General features: G+C 44.2%; 1 protein-coding gene across 1 annotated transcript; it reads right to left on the reverse strand.

The window, feature by feature from the left end:
- Positions 1-311: 311 nt before the first annotated feature.
- On the reverse strand, positions 312-20,832 carry USP39 (ubiquitin specific peptidase 39). The gene is made up of 13 exons (XM_083514288.1): positions 20,514-20,832; positions 17,490-17,559; positions 16,918-17,012; positions 15,678-15,814; positions 15,171-15,323; positions 13,746-13,971; positions 12,708-12,785; positions 5,853-5,920; positions 4,422-4,610; positions 3,552-3,694; positions 1,479-1,614; positions 1,191-1,277; positions 312-790 (listed from the first exon to the last, which is right to left on the reverse strand). Exons 1-13 carry the CDS (start codon positions 20,710-20,712, stop codon positions 740-742), a joined length of 1,632 nt encoding a protein of 543 aa, XP_083370414.1. The 5' UTR covers positions 20,713-20,832; the 3' UTR covers positions 312-739.
- Between the last annotated feature and the right edge of the window lie 733 nt (positions 20,833-21,565).

Below are 21,565 nucleotides of genomic sequence, written 5' to 3' on the forward strand. Positions count from 1 at the left end.
GTGTCTTCAGACAGCACCGGCTCCCGGCCTCTTGAGCGAGATGAGCGCGCAACCTTAGAGTCGGTTACGACTGGCCCTGACCGGCAGGGGTACCTTTACCTTTATTGTGGCAAAGGAGGGAAGGGGTGGAAATTAATAACAACTACAGAGAGTAGACATGGCCTAGGGATGTCATTGATGCGTGGCCCCTTTCACCCTTCAGCCACACTCACTTTAGCCATCACTGCACTTGCTCATCACGTGACCATTTCTGCTGAATGCTAGTCCAGTTTTCAGCAAAAGAGTTTGCTCTGGAGAAAAGACATACCATATTAGAAAACCAAGTATACACATTTAATGCACACAGGACTCAGGAGTAGTAGCCTTGAACAAAACACAAGGGAAAGGCCTTCTCCTGTCGCTCCCTGAAATTGATTTCAGCACTAGGTAGACTTGCTGGACAGTGAAATGGGATGCAGAGTTAGCTGTGCCCAAAGAAGTCGAGAAAATACACTCTTGCCCTGTCTTCTTGCTAGTTCTTCTCCAATGAGAACATAGCCAGGACTGAGCTGCCAAGTGGCACCAAGGAGTCCATTCCCTGCTGGGCTGCTTAATGAACAGAGCCAGGAACAGGAAGAGAGAGGCTTCTAAAAGACAACACCAGCTTGACTGACCGAACACCAAACACCAGTCTCCATTTCACAGTAGAGGTGATGCTGTGATTGCATCTGCATCCTTCTGGCGCTCTCCGTTTCCCTTTTCAAGCCCCTTGCTGGTTGGTCTCCTCCTTGCTATCTCGTCTTTTCCAGATCTACGGAATCGAAACGTATTGTAAGCAGAGATTGCATGCAATCAAACTTTGTTGCCTACTTCAGATGTCTGTGCAACTGCACTCAGGCTTCTTTTTATGCCACGGAAAGGAATTACTCCTTTTAGAGCCAGACTGATTCCAGCCCACTTGTTTAGGTTTTATGCTTTACCCCCAACAGCAAAATCCGCAAAGCTTGCACACAGAGGGAGATGTCACCAGCAGGCACCTCACTGCTGCTTGTCTTGGGACCCTGCAGGGCCTTTTTGTGCTCTTGAGGGCTCCCTGGGACCTTACAGTCGCAAAAGGCACAGCAGGCGGTTTCCATGGGATTTCACTACCTAGCAAAACTAGAGCTCCCTTCAAAACCCCACCACCACCATCACCAAAACCCAGTACTAACCTGAATGTAAGCCTCGGAGAGGGTGATCATCTGGGGAAGAATGTCTGTCACCTGCAAATCCTGCAGCTCATACCACTTGCCTGTGCCCTGTAACACCAGGAAAGGAAAGCCGCATCAGGAGATAGGCTAGCAAGGAGAACAACATGGCAAAAGAGTTTGCTGCTGGAACTCAGACCAAGTTAAAGCTGCATTTTGAATGCCACTTTCAAAATCTCAGGAGTCAACAAGACCAAGTCTGAGCTAAGACTCACGTGGTGCAATACATGGTGCAATGGACCCAAGACTCACATGGTGCAATACATGTATCCGGTAGGCCCCTTCTGTTGGTTTCCCATCATGCACGATGTTTGCGATGAGATCATAGGTTGTGTTCTTATGTACAGCCTGCACTTCCTCAGACAGGTATTCCCGGAGATCTACATTCCTACAGCAGGAAGGGAGGCAAGTGAGAAACTGTAAGATACAGGAGTGCCTGCAGCCTCCCTTTTGAAAGGCAGAGGCCCTTACAGTTCAGAAAGTTGCCTGCCAGCCTTGAATGGTCATCCCAACATGCTCAGCCCAGAAATCCTGCTTGCTAGGCTTGAGTGGTGGTGGTGGGGCAGCCACCGCTTGAGCTGCTGAAGGCATCCTGCAAAAGTCACACTTGCATGGGAGAAGCCCCCTGGAAGGGGGCTGTTGACAGCTACACACTTTGACTAGTAAGCAAGCCAAAATGTGTGGACCCCTGCCAAATAGAGCGCCTTCTGCTTCAGGTCTGATAGCCTGGTTCAAAGTTTGCAACGTCCAAGGGTTAGTAGCAAATATATAGGTTTGTATGCTGAAAGAAACAGGAAACAGAGAGAAGGTACGACCTCCTTTACTTGACAGTTTCAAGAGCCAGTGTCCAATTATTTGAATGCCAGCATGGGATGGGTCAAAATTGTGAGAACCAGGAGACTAACAAAAGTGAAATGCGGGAAAGGCTCACTCCTGCTGAGACCCTGCTCAGAATGCTGTAGGCGATACTCAGAAGTGTACAGTAAGAGGCAGAGTCTGTGCCAGCAGCTACAATCACCTGTAGAGCCATTGCCATAAACTAGTTTTAAAGAAGGGGCTAAGAGGCTGGTCTACAGGCTGCTCTCTCCCACCCCAAGTGGGCTGCCAGTGAATGGTTTCCACTGTCACTACTTCCAGAAAATGGCTCTCTGGCCTCTGAATTGATAGGCAGCTGCAGAAAGGAGAGAAACAAGCTATTAACTTGGTGGTAGTAATGGTGGTTCCTGACAGTAATGCCCCCCCACTGCCTCTGCACTGAGAATGTCAGTGCCCCTTGCTTGATGAAAAGCAGCTTGATGAAAAGTGGTGTGCAAATACTTGAAATAAAAATGGAAATTAAAATTCTTGACATCCCCAGGTATTATTATTTATTTAGAGCATTAGTACCTCGCTCTTCATCCCCAAAGGCTCCCAGAACAGCTTACATACAATCAAAATAAGACAGTCCCTGTCCACAGGCTTACAATCTAAAAAACATGACATACATGGCCAGCTGCTGGCACAGTTCAGGGGCAGAAGGTGCTTGATGGAGGCAGCCTCTCACACCAGAGCCAATGGAGTGAGCTCTGCTTTGCACGCAGGGGGAGGAAAGACTGCTGGGGGAAACTCTGGAGAGTCCTAGCCAGTCAGTGTGGACAATACCAAAGTAGATTGACTAATTGTCTGCCTCAGTATAGAGGCCTTCCGCAATTTGATGCTGTCAGGTGTTTTCAACTACAAATCTCATCAGCCCCAGCAAGAAAGGCCATATAATGCTGGAGCTGATGAAAGTTGTAGTCCAAAACACTAAGAGCACCAGGCTGGGTTAGGTTGGTATAAAGCAGGGGTAGGCAACCTAAGGCCCAGGGGCTGGATGTGCCCCAATCGCCTGCTCAATTCGGCCCAAGGACGGTCCAGGAATCAGCGTGTTTTTTACATTAGTAGAATGTGTGCTTTTATTTAAAATGCATCTCTGGGTTTTTGTGGGGCATAGGAATTCATTCATTTTTTTCTTCAAAATATAGTCTGGACCCCCACAAGGTCTGAGGGACAGTGGACTGGCCTACGACTGGAAAAGGTTGCTGATCCCTGGTATAAAGCAACACAATGGCAACTGGTCATTTTAAGAACTCTAAGAAAAAGTGCCTGGGTTTTCTTTTTCCCTTCTAAACCATTTTCCTTTCTGTGTTTTGTCTTTCGGATTTTAAGTCTGAGAGCAGGGACTGACTCAACACTGATATCTGCAGGCAGCTCTGGGAGCCTTTGCATCAGACAGCACCTCAAGTTCATGAAGACAAACCAGGACACAGGTCACGGCCGCATCCCATAGAGAAAGGCAGCACCTACGTGATGGGGAAGTTGACAATGGTGGGGTTCTTCTCCACAAAGAAATTGTTTTTGGTGAACCTCTTGATGCAGAAGATGAGGTAAGGAGGCAACTTGGTGAGCTGGAAACGCTTTAGGAAGTTCTCCTTATAGGTTTTATATTCCTGAAGGAGAGAAAAACAATGCTTGGAAACATACTTTTCTCAGGGAATCTTGCACTGTGCTGAACTCTGCAACTTTGGGATCTCTTTTCAACTAGCATGACTGCCCTGCATCTACCCAAAGCACCACTTTTAAGTCAGAGAAAAGTAAACCATGTTTAGGCACAGAACTAGAACACTGGGCTTCCCTTGATAATCCCCGCTTGGCCCAGGGCACTGAAGCCCACCTTCCCCACCCTGGACATCCCCTCCCAATGCTTTGGACTACGACTCCATCAACCCCAGGCACCACAGCCGCGCTCCATTCTTATAGCTGTACAAAATATCTGGAGGGTACATGGCTGGCAAAGTCTGCCCCAAGTGAGCCCTTCCCCCAAATGGGAATCCAAATCTCAAGAGTTCTCTCACCAAAAACTTCAACATTCCCTTTTTGTGGGATCTTACTTGGGATTGTTCTAATAAAAGCCAGCTTGTTCCTCCCTTCTGCACCCCAGCGCCCTTTGTTTCCCTTGTTATTCTATTGATTGCATTTACATTCTACACAGTCTCGTGTCCCCCCTTTCAAGCCACGTTTTTCTCCACTGATTAATGAGAGTGTCACGATACCAACATTTGGAAGGTGTGATGCCTGAAGTCAGCACCACGGACCTGTCAATCTGGATTGTGGCTTCCAGCTCCAATCCTCCTGGGTGGGGGATGTGGGCGTGAAAGCAGAGAGGGGAGAATGTACCTTCTCTGTAATTCCATTGAACTTGGCCAGGATGTTGAAAAGCGGTACTTGGGGAATGATGAGTTGCTCCTTCTCATCTTTGTACAGGGGAGCCGTGGGGAGGTCCAGGGTTAGATACATGAAAGTGGATTCCACCATTTTCTCCTGGTATTCGTCATTCTGGAGCAGCTGCTCCTTCTCCTCTGCTGGCTGAGAGAGGGAGACACAGAGAATGAGAAAAACAAAGCAGGTGGTGCAGGAGAAAAAGACTTGTGGCAGACACAGCTTGGATGCAAGGCTCCAGTAAGAAAAGTGTGAGGAACCTTCAGGCCACCAGACTTTGATATATACAGAAGTGTTTACTGACTGCCTACAATGGTGTTTCCCAAACCTTAGTTCCATAAACTCATCCCCCCCAGTGCCCCCTGTACTATTAAAAGCATTATTTAGAATAGTAGTTTGCACAACCCACTAAGAAAGATTGTAAGACAATTCAAAACAGTGGCAACTAATTGCACATTTATTAAAAATTGCATTAAACCTATTTAATTTAATCAACTCAACAAAACTGATGACCTTGATCCAGTGATACCAGCTATTCAAAGTCTGATAGCCATCTATACCTCCAGCGCCTCCATGTAGCCTCCTCATTATTTCATAGAATCATAGAGTTGGAAGAGACCACAAGGGCCATCGAGTCCAACCCCCTGCCAAGCAAGAAAGACCATCAGAGCACTCCTGACATATGGCTGTCAAGCCTCTGCTTAAAGACCTCCAAAGGAGGAGACTCCACCACACTCCTTGGCAGCAAATTCCACTGTCGAACAGCTCTTACTGTCAGGAAGTTCTTCCTAATGTTTAGGTGAATTTATTCTTCATTAGATTTGTATACCCGTAAAACTCAGGGCAGTTCACATAACATTACAATATGAACACAAAATACATAATAAAAACAAAAACAAACTGATAATCCCCCCTTCCACAACACATTTAAAAGGGATCTCAATCAGTCAAAGGCCTGGGTAAAGAGGAACCTATATGCCTGGTGCATAGATGTGTATAATGAAGGTGCCTCCCCAGGGAGGCCTGGGAAGAGCATTCCGCAAGCAGGGAGCCACTGAAGAAAAGGCCCAGACCTCAGGGTCCAGGTAGGTTCAAATGGTCCTGAGGTCCTGCAGTCCTGAGATATTTCAGGCTCTTGGTGTCCCTCTGGTAACCCCACTCCCCCCAGAGGATGGGATTGCCCACTTTGGAACCCACTGATGTACATGGTCAAACACAGACTTGGGACTGCTTGTGGGTGTCTAGTGTCACTAATTAAACTCTACAACACACTTTACTGCAACAATAGGCTCAGCAAGTATTAGCCACCTCTCACCATCAAGGTTTTCCCGACCCCATGTGCTTTCCCCTTTTGTAAGCAAGAATCTAACCATACAATAAAGAACTTACCAGATCAGGGTGTGGCAGTTTCTTGGTGAATATCCGCATGGAGCCCTGGAAGACGTCTGTCACAATGGCTACAGACATAAAGAACAAAGCAAAGGAAGTTGCTTTTCATCCTTTCATAGCCCAACCTCCTCAAAGTTTGATATACAGTGGTACCTCGGGTTAAGAACTTAATTCGTTCTGGAGGTCCGTTCTTAACCTGGTCGGTGCCAGCGCTTAATGGCGGTCCTAGCTCCGAGCTCCGGAGAAGGACTGCTTCGCAAGTTCGGGTCTTACCCGCTACGGCAAGCGGGGGACCCCTAAAATCCCAGGCGCTGAAGCCTGAGAACAAGGAGACTCGGTGGGCACCTTTGCGCCCCCCGGTACCGTGAAAGAGCCTTTTTAAAGGCTACGGATCGACATCGGGAGTGAGCGCGGTGCTGAGAGTCGCTACCCAGCCTGCGAAGTGAAGCCGCGTCGCCATAAGCGGAGAGCGCCGATTCCTTCCTGAAAAGAAAATTTGGACTGAATCCCCGTGAGTAAGAGCTGAAAAAATAATCGGGACCCTTTAAATTTTAAAAATTGGGCTAAAAACGGGGAGATTTAAGCAAAGGAAGTCTGCCTCCCCCCGACTGCATGAAAGCGAAAGCAACGGAGCTCTAAACCTGCATCCGTTTAAACCCGCTCTTTGATCAGCTAAACCGGACATTTAGACCTTTGATCTCCCCTCCAGCTAGCAGGGCAGAGGGGAGGTGAATTTGATCAATAACTGCATGACCCATTGGAAGTAAAAAACCTCTGCTGTCTCACCCATCTGAAAGCATGAAACGGTCTGCCTTCTTAGCACACTGAACTGACTTTTCCCTGTGAAGTGATACTTTGATACAAAGTTTCCACAGTGCCTGGCTACTGTATAATACAAGAAGAAATAGCATAAATTGGGCAACTGTGGCATTTTGAAGTTACAAGTTCTTAGTAACATTGACTTTGACTGTGTTAATCTCCTTTTTTTACATTTTGGACAGTCTCCTTTGTTTTTGTACTTGGAAATTTTGCTCTATGGCCAGTTTGATTTGCTCCCTCTAGAGGACAAAGTGAAGTCTGGGAAGGCCTAAGACAGTGGAATTTTCCAAGGGAGAATAAATCCCGTGGGAATTGACCTTGACATGAGTGGCGCACAAGAAGAGATAGTTACAAGAGCCAAGACCAAGCAACAACAACAACAGCTGCAGCAGCAACAGGTAAAGAAAAGAGGCTCAATCTCAGGCGCAACAGCCGGATCAGCAGGAACAACAGGACAAGACAAAGGAGCAGCCGTCTCTATGGAAGCTGTGACAGACGCCCTGCTTAAGATAAACCAAACTCTGGAGTCTTTGACAAAACAGACTTCAGAGAATACACTAAAATTAACAGAAATTTCAGCAAGATTAAACCAGAATACAGAATCTATAAATAAATTGGTGGAGGAAAACGCCACTACGCGCCAAATTGCGGAAGATGCCAAAGCCACTGCGGGAGAGACACAGGAGAAATTAGAGCCGATTGCCAAGAAGGTCTATGAGCATGATGCAACCTTGGCCTTGTGGGAGTTACAGAGGAAAGAGAGAAACTTAAAAATAAGACTGATTCCGGAGAATGAAAGAGACAACCTTGTGGAATATTTGACACGGGAGTTTGTGGATTGCTGGGACCTTGAGGAAGACGAATTCAAAATTACGACTGCCTTTAGATTGGGTAAAAAGCAACACAGAAAGACCCCGAGAGACTGCTTGATCACACTCAGATCCAAGGAGGAAAGAGACAAAATACTAGGACTACACTTTGAAAAGGCCTTGCAAATCGGAAATTCAGCTGTACAGATCTTTAAAGACATCCCAAAATACATTCTGGACTTAAGAAATTTCTACAAGGACTTAGCCCTTTTACTAAAGAAAAATTCTATCCGCTTCAGGTGGGAATTCCCACAAGGACTGTCATTTGACTACAAGGCAAACAAGGTGAAAATAAAGACAATTCAAGATAAAGACAAATTTTTGGCAAGATACCAGGAAGACCTACAGAAGGGGGCTGTGGACGTACTTGCAGAACAGAGGAGAGCACTGGATATCCTGAATCTCTCGATTGGACAAAAACCACCACCATCAGAAGAAGACCAACAACTGGGAGCTGTTGGAGGAGCCTCAGAAAAATAGCAAGATGGCTCTGCAATTCCTTAGTTGGAATTGTAATGGGCTCAATGGGCCTTTGAAGAGAAGACAAGTATTTCATATATTGAATAGAGAACAACTGGACTTGATATGCCTACAAGAAACTCACATAACCAGAGCCCACAGGAGATTACTTATAAACAAAAGGCTAGGACAAGAATTTATTTCATCAGACAAAGTTAAGAAGAGAGGAGTTGTAATATATGTGAAGGAGAAATGGGCTCCAAAAATGATATTCAAGGACGAACAAGGGAGATATCTGGCAGTGGAGATACAAATACAAGGAGAAAAACTTCTAGTGGTTGGAATTTATGCACCAAATGAAGGCAAATCTGACTTCTTTAAGAGACTCCATGAAACCCTCACCGACTATCTGGACTACAATATGATAATCATGGGAGACATGAATGGCGTGGTCTCCACTAACATGGACAAGGCACAAAGACTAACAGTTAGCAAGGAAGGGAGACTCCCTAAGACTTTCTTCGAAATGACAGAAAATATGGACTTGATAGACATATGGAGAACAAGGAACCCTCTGGAGAGAGAGGGAACTTTCTTCTCCCAAGCAATGATGACCTGGACCAGAATCGACCAAATCTGGGTTACTAGTGGAATGGCTCCAAAGATCAAGAAAGTAGAAATCTGCCCAAAAACTTGCTCCGACCATAACGCCGTGAAGATGGAGATGAAACTCACAATAACTGGTCAATTTAGATGGAAAATGAATGACACCCTCTTTCGAGATAAGGAGATTCTCACGAAGGCCCAAAAGACCCTAAAAGACTATTTTGAAATAAATTTGAGGACCGACGTGGAGAAAAGAGTGATCTGGGACGCAAGTAAAGCGGTTATGAGAGGATTCTTGATTCAACAAAATTCAATAAAGAGGAAAAAACAAAATGAGAAAAAAGAGAGGATTTTGGAAATGATAAAGGAAGGAGAGAGAAAATTAAGAACAAAACCAAAATCTCAGGACATTTTAAGAGAGATCAAGTTATATCAAACACAATATATGGAATTGATGAACCAAGAGATTGAATGGAAGATAAAGCAAATGAAGCAAAAGACTTTTGAATCAGCAAATAAATGTGGTAAACTTTTGGCATGGCAATTGAAGAAAAGGCAGAAACTAAATACAGTTACAAGCCTAGAGGTGGATGGAAAGAATATATCTAAACCTAATGAAATTAGAAATTGCTTTTTAAGTTATTTTAAAAAACTCTACACTCAAGGCCCGCAAAATGAAGAAGATATAGACAAATTCCTTGGAAAATATGGATTACAAAACATCTCTCATCAAAGTAAGATGGACTTGAACCAGAGAATCTCAGAACAAGAGATAGAGGCTGCCATTCAGAATATGCAACTGGGCAAATCTCCGGGACCAGATGGACTGACTTCCAGATACTACAAATCGCTGAAGGAATGGCTGACTCAACCACTAAGAGAAGTTTGTAATGAGATCCTTGAGGGAAAAGGGGCACCTGAATCGTGGAAAGAGGCATATATTTCACTCATACCAAAGTCAGAGACTGAAAAGACCCAACTCAAGAACTACCGCCCAATATCACTCCTTAATGTGGATTACAAAATTTTTGCAGACATTTTGGCAAAAAGATTTAAAAGAGTCTTGATGGAGAAGATTCATAAGGACCAAGCAGGTTTTCTCCCTAAAAGACACCTGGCAGACAATGTAAGGAATGTAATAGACATTCTGGAAAAGCTAGAGGTGAATATAAACACTAAAGCAGTATTGATTTTTGTGGACGCGGAGAAAGCCTTTGACAATATTTCTTGGAGTTTTATGAAGAAGAATCTTCATGGGATGGGGGTAGGCCAGGGTTTTGAGAATGGTATGGCTGCAATATATTCCGAACAAAAAGCTAAACTGATTGTAAACAATGTTGTGACTGAGGAACTTAAGATAGAAAAAGGAACACGACAGGGGTGTCCGATTTCCCCATTACTTTTTATTTCAGTTCTGGAGGTGTTGCTGAACATGATAAGAAATGACCAGCAGGTCAAAGGTGTGCAGGTCGGAGCTAAACATTATAAGTTAAGAGCGTTTGCAGATGACCTAGTATTGACTTTGCAAGAGCCAAACACTAGTACGAAAAAGGTTTTAGAAATAATACAACAGTTTGGCCAGGTAGCTGGATTTAAGTTGAACAAGCAAAAAACCAAAGTTTTAGGGAAAAACTTAACAGATATGGAAAAGGAGAAATTTCAAGAGGAAACAGGTTTGACTGTGGTAAAGAAGGTGAAATATCTAGGGGTTTACTTAACATCTAAGAATGTGAATTTGTATAAGGACAACTATGAAAAATGTTGGTCAGAAATTAAAAAAGATCTAGAAATATGGTCAAATTTGAAATTGTCAATGTTAGGCCGAATTGCAGTAATCAAAATGAATGTATTGCCTAGAATGTTATTTTTGTTTCAGACCTTGCAGATTCTTGACAAGATGGAATGTTTTAAGAGGTGGCACAAAGACATTTCAAAATTTGTCTGGCAGGGCAAAAAGCCCCGAATTAAATTTAAGATATTGACAGATGCTAAAGAAAGAGGGGTTTTTGCCCTGCCGGACCTAAAATTGTACTATGAGGCAGCAGCTTTTTGCTGGCTGAAAGAATGGATGCTCCTCGAGAACACGGACATCTTGGATCTGGAAGGTTTTAATAATGCATTTGGTTGGCATGCATATCTTTGGTATGATAAAGTTAACAGCGCCTTTAAAAATCACATTGTTAGAAAAGCATTGTTTAATGTTTGGATAAGATATAAAGATCTATTGGAAAACAAAACCCCTAGATGGGTCTCACCAGTGGAGGCTAAAGCAGTGAAGAAACTCAATATGGAGGTCGGATGGCCGAAGTATTGGGAAATTTTAGAACAGGATGGAGATAAGTTCAAACTACAAAGTCAGGAGAAATTGAAGCATAAAGTAGAAAATTGGTTCCAATATCGTCAAATAATGGAATTTTTTAAACAGGACAGGAAAATCGGTTTCCAGGTGGAAAAATCAAAATTAGAAACCGAACTGTTAGAACCCAATACTAAGAATTTATCTAGAATGTACAACTTGCTGTTGAAATGGAACACACAGGATGAAACAGTTAAATCGGCTATGATTAAGTGGGCTCAGGATGTTGGACATAACATTATGTCAGCTGACTGGGAATGGTTATGGAACACCGGTATTAAATTTACGGCATGTAATGTCTTAAAGGAAAACATTATGAAAATGGTATACAGGTGGTACATGACCCCAGTCAAGCTGGCAAAAATCTATCATTTGCCCGATAATAAATGTTGGAAGTGTAAAGAGACTGAAGGTACCTTTTATCACCTTTGGTGGACATGCCCGAAGATTAAGGCCTTCTGGGAAATGATCTACAATGAAATGAAAAAGGTACTCAAATGTACCTTTCCTAAAAAACCAGAGGCCTTTCTCTTGGGCATTGTCGGCCAATTGGTGACAAAGAAAGATAGAACTTTTTTTATGTATGCCACAACAGCAGCAAGAATACTCATCGCAAAGTATTGGAAGACACAAGATTTACCCACTGTGGAAGAATGGCAGATGAAAGTGACGGACTACATGACATTGGCCGAGATGACAGGCAGAATCCGTGATCAACGAAAAGAGACGGTGGAAGAGGAGTGGAAAAAATTTAAAAGCTATCTTAAGGACTACTATAAACTTAATGAATGCTAAAATGTTGTGGTTTCCAGAAGCAAAAGGGTACAGGGATATAAGGTTAGACTATAAAAGAGGACTAAGATGATAGAGATTGGAAAGTAACAATTGGGAGTTGCTAGTTGAATTATGGACATTGGGATGCAGAGAGGGGGGGTATGGGGAAGTCCAAGAAAAGAGGTTTATGAAAATATGTTTGAAATTATACGTGTATGTTCGTCTTTTTTAGTGTTTGTTTGTTTTTCTTAAAAATGTTGTAAAACCAATAAAAATTTTATAAAAAAAAAAAAAAAGAACTTAATTCGTTCTGGAGGTCCGTTCTTAACCTGAAACTGTTCTTAACCTGAAGCACCACTTTAGCTAATGGGGCCTCCTGCTGCTACTGCGCGATTTCCGTTCTCATCCTGAAGCAAAGTTCTTAACCTAAGGTACTATTTCTGGATTAGTGGAGTCTGTAACCTGAAGCGTATGTAACCTGAGGTACCACTGTATATGCTTCTTTGTTATACTAATTATACTAATAGTTTATGTTCCATTTTCTTCTGCTTGCCATTAGTCGCTTTGCAGTTCTCTCAGGAAGGAAAAGGGGAATAAAAGCAATAAATGCAATGAAAAAGACAGTAAAGGTTAATGCCAGCCCATTCTTTGTAGTAAGACATTCAGGGACCCTTCCACTGGTCCCACCTGTGGTAAGGTGTAAATAGACTGTCCTTTTCAGTTGTTGCACCCACCTCTGGAACTCACTCCCAAGGGAAGCTTACTTGACAGTCCCTTTGCTCAGGTGAATACTTAAAAAAAATTAAAAATCACCCAGGTCGTTTAGTTTTGACTGCCTGATTTCAAATGGCTACCTGTAGTACTGCATACATTTTAATGATGTTGTATCTTTTCCTACATTTTGAGCAGCTGTATGTATATCTGAAACACAGCACACGGGTTATTGCAGAGGTCTCAACCTCTTTTACTTACTCTTTTTCTTCTTCTTTGTCCCCCCAAGAGCAGAATGCAAGGCATTCAGGAACCAGGACAGAAAGTCAACCCCATCACCTGCAACGAGGGAAAAGGTAGAGATGAAGAGCATGAAAAAGTGACAACTTCTGAAGGCAGTTCGAGGTAGAGCAGGGCTGTAAGTCTAGCACACTGCTGGGCACAAGGACTCTCACCTCTTCGGCAGCCTTCTGTAACCAGATCTTTTGGACTACAACTCCCATCAGCCTCAGCCAGCAAATGGGAGGCACTGAGGCAGGGAAGTCTGTTCTACAGTTAAAAGCCAACCACCTTCCTATGAGGTGGGCAATCATGAGCTTCAGTGCTAGCAAAAGAAGGAGCCAAGGCACTCAGCATTTACAAGTCCTCTCCCTCTTGTTATTTATTTACACTCCTGTTCTTCTCCAGAGGCATCCAACCATGCAAGAAGAGGAAGGAAATACTGAGTGGGATAGAGAAAGGGCCTGGGGACCAGAGGGGTGAAAAGTAGGTTGACAAAGTGGAGCAACAGTTGAGTTGAACTGAAGGTGGAAAAGGCAGACAACGGTTTGGAGAAAACCACTAGAGCTATGAATAGAGGTCATAGAAGGAGGGTTCAGAATGTGGGGAGGGCAAATAATGAGAAATGCTGATCAGGTACTGTGCAACTTCCTTGGAGGAAGATGAAATCCATTAAAATAAAAGCCTCTAGAGAGTTGCCTGCCACTACAGTGGTACTTCTGGTTAAGAACTTAATTAATTCTGGAGGTCTGTTCTTAACCTGAGTACCGCTTTAGCTAATGGGGCCTCCCCCTGCTGCTGCGCGATTTCTGTTCTCACCCTGAAGCAAAGTTCTTAACCTGAGGTACTATTTCTGGGTTAGCAGAGTCTGTAACCTGAAGTGTCTGTAACCCAAAGCGTCTGTAACCCGAGGTACCACTGTATTTAAGAGTAGCTACATCTGATAAGGTGGCCACCGCAGCGTTCCTCTAATCTCTTAGTACCAGCAGAACACAAGAAGCCCCCCCCCCCATGTCCCACCTTGCTTGGTGATCTGGAAGTTCTTCTTGCTGCAGAGAACTACAGCCTGCAGCATTTCATGGGGGGAGACGTGAGCTTTGAAATTTCGAGGATTCCATAGTTTCCTCATGAGCTCTCCAAACCTCTGAACCAGCAGAAACATGATGTCTCCTGGAGGGCGCTTGATGTTCTTGTAGTTCTCCTCCTCCAAAAAATAATTCCGCAGTGGTGGGACATTAGACAGGGCCTAGGCACAGAGAGGTTAAAGATCAGGGACAAAATACTCCACTTATGTCAAAGTACAGCCTCTCCCACCACAAAAACTTATCAGGTTAAAAATCTAACATTCTGTAGCCCACTCAGTTAATTTAAGATACAATACAAATATCAGAGTGCCATCCCAAGTCCACCATATCACCTTGCTCCATTTAATTTTAATCATTGTGTATTCCAGTCTATTCCTATGTATGATGCCCTCAATATGTCTTAGGCAACAACTCCCAACAGCCCCAGCCAGCACTGCTGTATGATGGTGGGCCGAAAGAGTGTCATGCTGACTGGGGATGATACAGGGTTACATTCCAAAACATTGGGAAGGCTGGATTATTCCCTTTCACCCATTGTATTATTTTAATCTGTGAATTATAGGAACTCCAACATTAAATTTTGTAATCCTGCCAGGCACCAATCAGAAAATAGTAGCACTAAGTAACTGTTATGAAGGCATGAATGATGACTGCCAGGCACAAACTGAACATGCTCAGCTGGTAGTGAATAAGACTCCTCACCTCAGGGCCATGAGTTTGAGCCCTATGTAGTGCAAAAGATTCCTCATGGTCCCTTTCCAACTCTATAATTCTATGCCCAAACCCACCCTGCCCATTATCTTGAATTCAGTGTCTGTATTTGAGCTGGTAGCACCAACAGGTCAGATACAAGCAAATAAGATGTTCAAGTATCTGGAAGAAGATAGTCTGGGTTCACCAGGCTGTTAGACACGTAAACAACCACACAAACCATACTGCATATTCTTTGGCCTCAGCATTTTGTCTCTGACCCGGGGTCAGGTCAACAAGCAAATCCCAGCAACACAATGGAGCAAAATTCCTTTACATGGAGAAGTTTACACTGACGTTATAGTGATGAATTTCCTAGCCACTCAATGCTTCCAAGAAAAAAGGAGAGTTGTGAAAAACGATTCCATTCTCAAAAGAAAACTTGTGGAACTAAAGCAGTTTTTGGAAAACAGAACAGATTTCTGACAGCTGGCTAAGACTACTGTGTGTACTTTCAATACTTAGAATTATAGGCTTGGAAGAGACCCTCTTCCCCGCTGACAAGGCAGAAAACCCAACTATTATAACCTTCCCTAATGTGTGGCCATCAAACCTCCCAAACCTTCAGTGAAGTATCACCCTCTTCTCCATTTCAAAGATGTCACAGTACCTGGAGAATCGCATTAGCATAATCATTTGCTTTGATGTTGTTCAATCCCACAATGCCTGGCAGGTATGTGGTGCCATCATAGGCTCGAGAGAGTTTGGCTTGCTTATCCAAGTTGGAAATGTGTTGCTTGGTGAAGGTGGGCTTCAGGACATACTGGGGGGGGGGGGGGAGAAGATAAACAGGACTGAATATGCTGCTGAAAATTCCGGCTTGACCTTTATGTTAAGATGAAGGTTTTTTTTTATAAAAAAAGAATTAGTTAAGACTTAGTTCTTACTAGATTAAAACAAAGTCTACAAAAATACATATCTCTAAAGTTCCATTCCAGACATATGTGAGACATGCTCAGGTAAAGACAACTTTCTGGGGCACAACAAAAACTGCCTCTGAAACGAGGGTTGGGGGCAGCAGAAAAAGCACACGGAAGCTCAATGTGGCAGAGTCACAATGTCTGGCAAGGGCCTACTGTTTCCACCCCCCACATCCTTCATAGGGAAGACAACATACGGTGATATCCTCAAGTGAAGAGTCAATGATTTCATAGTTGTCTGGCAGACAATAGAACTTCAAGGTGTGAAGGTTGAGGAAGACGTGATGGCTGAACTGTACACTGTGAATGTAAGCATGGGATTTCAAGCCCCGACCTGCAAAGAAGACAGGAGGCAAGCAAGAAACAAACAAACTGTGAATAAGACAGGATTGCAGTATTGGCTTCTAGTAACGGAACTTCCCTGAGCAATCCTAAGAACTACCCATGGATATTTGTTATCTGTATTATACTGTGCTTGTGGTAGTAAAGCCACAGTGATACCATTAGCTGGTGGCAAAGAATGACCAGCTGTTTTGGGAACTAAATAACTTCAAATCCACATGGAAGGGAAGGTTTTCAGCTTGGTTAGGTTTAAAACCTCCCAAAGGTAGGCTGTGGACTTGAAAGAAGTCCAGATTTAAGGAAATTAATAGTGAGGAGGTTCAAAGGCAAGGAAGATGAAGGAAGAGAGCAGCAAGGATTCAGAAAGCGGAACCAAGCTGGTTGGGAAATGAAGCTTCAGAAAAAGGGCCGAGGCAACAAAGAACTGAGAGAAGAGGCATCATGTTTAATAGGCTGGAGGACTTTGTGCAAGTGAGGGGAAAAGTGAGCACCAGCGAGCCTGGGCAGTGGAAGCATGGCTGAAGGAAATGGCCCAGGGCAGTCAATGGCCTGGACTGCAATGGATAGTTGAGACAGAGATGAAGAAGTGAACAGGAAATGAGAAAAGTAGACCTATTTGTAGAGGGGCAGCCAAAGGAGGTTTGGAAGGCTGGGGATTATGCACCAGAGAGGCACAGAGTTGCTAGGACTGACATCTAGACCCTGATGGGACTGTTGCCACCTCTGATTTCCGTTGCCACTGCAGCATTGTGATCAGCCAACTTGAAGGACCAACCAAGAGTAGATTAAAGCCTGCATTTCAAATGCTGATTTCAGCAGATCAATTTATTCCATGACTGCAGGCTTCTAGCAGTATAGTAAAAAGATTATAATAGATCACCATCACCCCAGCTTCATTTGTGAGATCTCTTTGATCATAAGAGCCACATTAGCAGTAACGTCATGCAAGGCATGGATCACGAAGTCTTTATTTCACATTACAACTATTCCTGCTAGTTTGGTCCCAGGTTCATTTGCCACAGAGGTAGTGTAGTCGCACTGAACTGGTATTCTGTCTGTAAAGGAAGCATATAATGCCAAAGCATACTTACTTACCCTGAAAATATTTCCCACACACCAAACAAGCATAAACGTTGATATGGGAGAGCGAGATTGAACACAGCTTCTCAAAGTCAAAGTCGAGAACGCTCCTACAGTGGCAGAACATTGGTAAATTAATCCCACCAGTCAGATACCCCAATCAAACACTATTCAACTTAATCCAGGAGGAAGCCAGCATGGTCCACATGACACTACACAAAAAAAAAAACCTGGACTATAAAGGTACTGCTCAGCTGTAGAGTTTGGAGGTTTTTCTTGTGGACAAAAAGCCACCTTTGCTTTGTATAAACATACAATGCACTAAAGTGTTTCTGTACCATGGTGTACATAACCCATAACAACCTCAATTTAGATCCAATAAGTAAATATTACATATATTTCAGTAAGTCTTGTTTAGTTTACTAATTGTTCCCCACAGTTTGAACATTTAAAGAAATTCTACATCTTTGCTAAAGTTGCAAACTGCCTATTTGAATTTTTCACCACCACCAACATGGTTTTAAATCTCTGCATGTGCATTGCTACAATATATACTGCTCCCTGCTTTGCTTCATCTCGGTACTGACTTGTTTATGGTGTCCAAGTATGGGCAGTGCCTGCTCCGTCGGTCCTCTGGGTCAAATCGACCATATTTCACTGAAAGAGAGGACCAAACAAGAAACATGCTATACTGACATTCTTATAGATATATGTATAGATATAGATACACACACACTTAAATTTAAATGAATATATATATGAGATATGCTGGAGTCTTTAGCATGAAAGAATAAAAAGCATACAGAAGTAGTTTTAAAATATGCAGTAATTTGAACTACTGTAAATTGAACTTGTCCTTGGCCAAATAATTATTTGTATTGATTAGCTTCCTTGGTTACTCTTTTCAGCAGCAAAGTGACATAGAAGAAGCTAATAGCAGAATAAAAACACACCACAGCAACAGACAACCAGTGTATTAGAATCCCCTGTGCAAATTTATCTAAGATAGCAAAAAAGGGGCTTTAGACCTTTATTCATGCAATTTAACCCCTTACAGTGGGATAAAGATGCACTTTCAATAATTGTCAATAAGCATCCTAATACTGAATACATGATCACAGGAGTGTGTGTTTAAGACAGCAACTATCTAAGAATGAAAGCATCAACCACTTCAATTGTTGTCATTAACCCTGTTAATTGTTGTGCCAAGTATTGATCATTAGCTTGGCTTTAACCAGATGAAGAGCCTGACATACGGGTGAAACTTGAAGAATTAGAATATTGTGGAAAAGTTCATTTATTTCAGTAATTCAGCTTAAAGGGGAAACTAATATATGAGATAGACTCATGACATGCAAAGCGAGAGATGTCAAGCCTTTACTTGTTATAATTGTGATGATTATGGTGTACAGCTGATGAAAACCCCAAATTAACAATCTCACAAAATTAGAATATAAAATGAAATCAGCAAAACAAGGATTGCAAATAGAGCAATATTGGACCTCTGAGAAGTAGAAGCATGCATATGTACTCAGTACTTGGTTTGGGCCCCTTTTGCATCAATTACTGCCTCAATGCGGCGTGGCATGGATGCTCTCAGCCTGTGGCACTGCTGAGGTGTTATGGAAGACCAGGATGCTTCAATAGCAGCCTTCAGCTCTTCTGCATCGCTCGGTCTCATGTCTCTCTTCTGTCTCTTGGCAATGCCCCATAGATTCTCTATGGGGTTCAGCTCAGGCGAGTTTGCTGGCCAGTCAAGCACAGTAATCCCATGGACACTGAACTACTTTGGGCAGTGTGGGCAGGTGCCAAGTCCTGCTGGAAAATGAAGTCAGCATCCCCATAAAGCTCATCTGCAGAAGGAAGCATGAAGTGCTCCAAAATCTCCTGGTATACGGCTGCGTTGACCCTGGACTTAATGAAGCACAGTGGACCAACACCAGCTGATGACATGGCTCCCCAAATCAACACAGACTGTGGGAACTTCACACTGGACTTCAAGCATCTAACATTGTGTGCCTCCCCACTCTTCCTCCAGACTCTGGGTCCTTGGTTTCCAAATGAGATGCAAAAGTTGCTCTCATCAGAAAAGAGGACTTGGGACCACTGAGCAACAGACCAGTTCTTTTTATCTTTAGCCCAGGTAAGACGCTTCTGACGTTGTTTCTTGTTCAGGAGCGGCTTGACAAGAGGAATCTGACATTTGAAGCCCATCTCCAGGATCCATCTGTGTGTGGTGGCTCTTGGTGCACTAACTCCAGCCTCAGTCCACTCCTTGTGAAAGTCCCCAACATGTTTGAATACTCTTTTCCTGTCAATCCTCTCCAGGCTGCAGTCATCCCTGCTGCTTGTGCACCTTTTTCTTCCACACTTTTCCCTTCCGCGTAACTTTCCATTAACATCCAACCTCTTCTGCAATTATCCTTTGAGGCTTTCCCTCCTTATGGAGGGTCTCAATGATGGCTTTCTGCACAACTGTCAGGTCAGCAGCCTTCCCCATGATTGTGCTTCCTACTGAACCCATTGCAGGTGTTATGAATTGAATAGCTACTGCACCTTTTCACAATATTCTAATTTTATGGGATTGTTAATTTGGGGTTTTCATCAGCTGTACACCATAATCATCACAATTATAACAAATAAAGGCTTGACATATCTTGCTTTGCATGTCATGAGTCTATCTCATATATTAGTTTCACCTTTTAAGTTGAATTACTGAAATAAATGAACTTTTCCACGATATTCTAATTTTTCGACTTTCACTTAAAGATTCTATCTGTCCACACTACTAATAAAGAGTTGTGTAGAATTCAAAAGCATGCATAGTGTTTCATCAACTGGGACTCTTGACAAGCTAAATAATTTAAAAACAAAATACAAACTAACTCCACACAGGGGTCACATAAAGGAGTAATGGCAGCAAAACAACTCATATTGACTAAGTGGCAACTTATGAAATACCCAAAGACTTGATATTTACAGACATGGCATCAGCATGGACTGACATTTTTAATTTATGAGCCGTTTACAAACTCTATTGTATTGAGCCACACAGTCAGCTAGAACTATGTGCAACTACTGTACTACTGCTTCTATTTTACCAATAGAGTGGCTAGGTTACAGGGAGAGATCATAACTCAAACAGAGACAATTCGATCTCTACCTAATCTGGAAAAGACCCCTGCGTGGAACCCTGGAGAGCTGCTAGATTCCTTCTAGGCCAGCGCACTATTTCCAGCTGCAGTTGGACAACCAAAAAGGCAGCTCACAAGCAGAGCAAAAATGCCTTCTGCCCTTAAACGTCCACTACTCTGAAGTAAAGCGCATCTGTGCAGGGAGGCTCCAGATACCAGCAAGTGGTATCGGAAGCTGTCTCGCACCCAGGCTACTTGTCCATCCACCTCTTCTCTGCTCAGACTGGCAGTGGCTCTCTAGAAGCAGCTCCCCCTTTCCTCCGCCAAACCCTTTAAACTGGGGGTCGAGCATGGGGCGTTCTGCAGGCAAAGCAGCAGCTCTACGGCCACCGGCGCACATCATGTGGCAGTGAGTTCCACAGGTTGGCGCTCGTTGATTGATGGACGGGCGGCTCCTCTCCCCCCCCCCGCACCCACCGGTGGGCTCGTCGTCGTCGTCCTCCTCGTCGAGGGGCTCCTGCTTGACCCGGGGCTCCTCGTCGGCGGGCTCCCGCTTCACCCGCAGGCCCCGAGGCGCGCCGCCCTCCCCGCCCGGCTCCGGCGGGCCGCGGCTGGACAGCGAGCTCCGCACCGACGGCGGGCGGGAATCCCGCTCCCGCTTCACCCGCCCGGACATCGCCGCGGAAGCGCGACCTTCGCAGGCGCACGCGCAGAGGAGCCTCCGGCGCGCCGTTGTTGCCGTCACGTGGAGGGCAACGGTCGCGGCTACGTCTTACGCGCGTCACTTCAGAGAGCGTCCGCAACGCGCGTCGCCATTCATTTGCGCATGCGCATTCATTTGCCCTTTGCTGTAGCTTCTGTGGAGCTGCTGCGCAGGCGGATCGGAAGCGCGTTTGCTCAGGTGGGCGTGGCTTGAGTCAGCCTTGCTCCGGAGTGAGACGGGCGCCCACATCTGCTCTGTTGCAGAAGGCAGCAGCAATTTGCAGTGCATAGTGGGCTGCATTACCCGGTGCTTTCTTTCTTATTTATTTTATTCATAAAAATATTTATGAATATTACAAAAAAGATATCAAAGGGGTAGCCTTTCCCAAGCTGGTGCCCTGCAGAGGCAGTGGCTTGGAGCACAGCCTCCGAGAATTTGCCTGCTCGTCTTTCAAAGCTGCATCTGATGGGGTCTAGCAAAAGCGGAGGGCTAATGCTGTCATAATAAATTAAGACTTGCAGGCGTTGCATGAAAGGCCCTTTGCAAGGCAAAGCTAATGGCTACAGCGACGGAACAGGAGCTCTCCGTGCTGCAACATTTTGCTGCGCTTGCACTAGTACTGGATATATGTCAGCCGCTTTTGTTCCAATTGCAGTGCCTGGCACTTTCTAGCAGTGGCTCCCAAACTTTTTTCGGGCCGCCGTCCTCAACCCTTGACTTTCTAAACTCACCTCCCAGGGCCTTCCTCTGTAAAAAGCATCTTTTAGAATAGCGGTTTCCTTGCACGACCCCCTAAGGAAGATAACAGCGTGACAAAACTCAAAAA

The sequence above is a fragment of the Podarcis liolepis genome, assembly GCF_965112155.1.
Source record: "Podarcis liolepis genome assembly, chromosome: 7".
Taxonomy (NCBI): domain Eukaryota; kingdom Metazoa; phylum Chordata; class Lepidosauria; order Squamata; family Lacertidae; genus Podarcis; species Podarcis liolepis.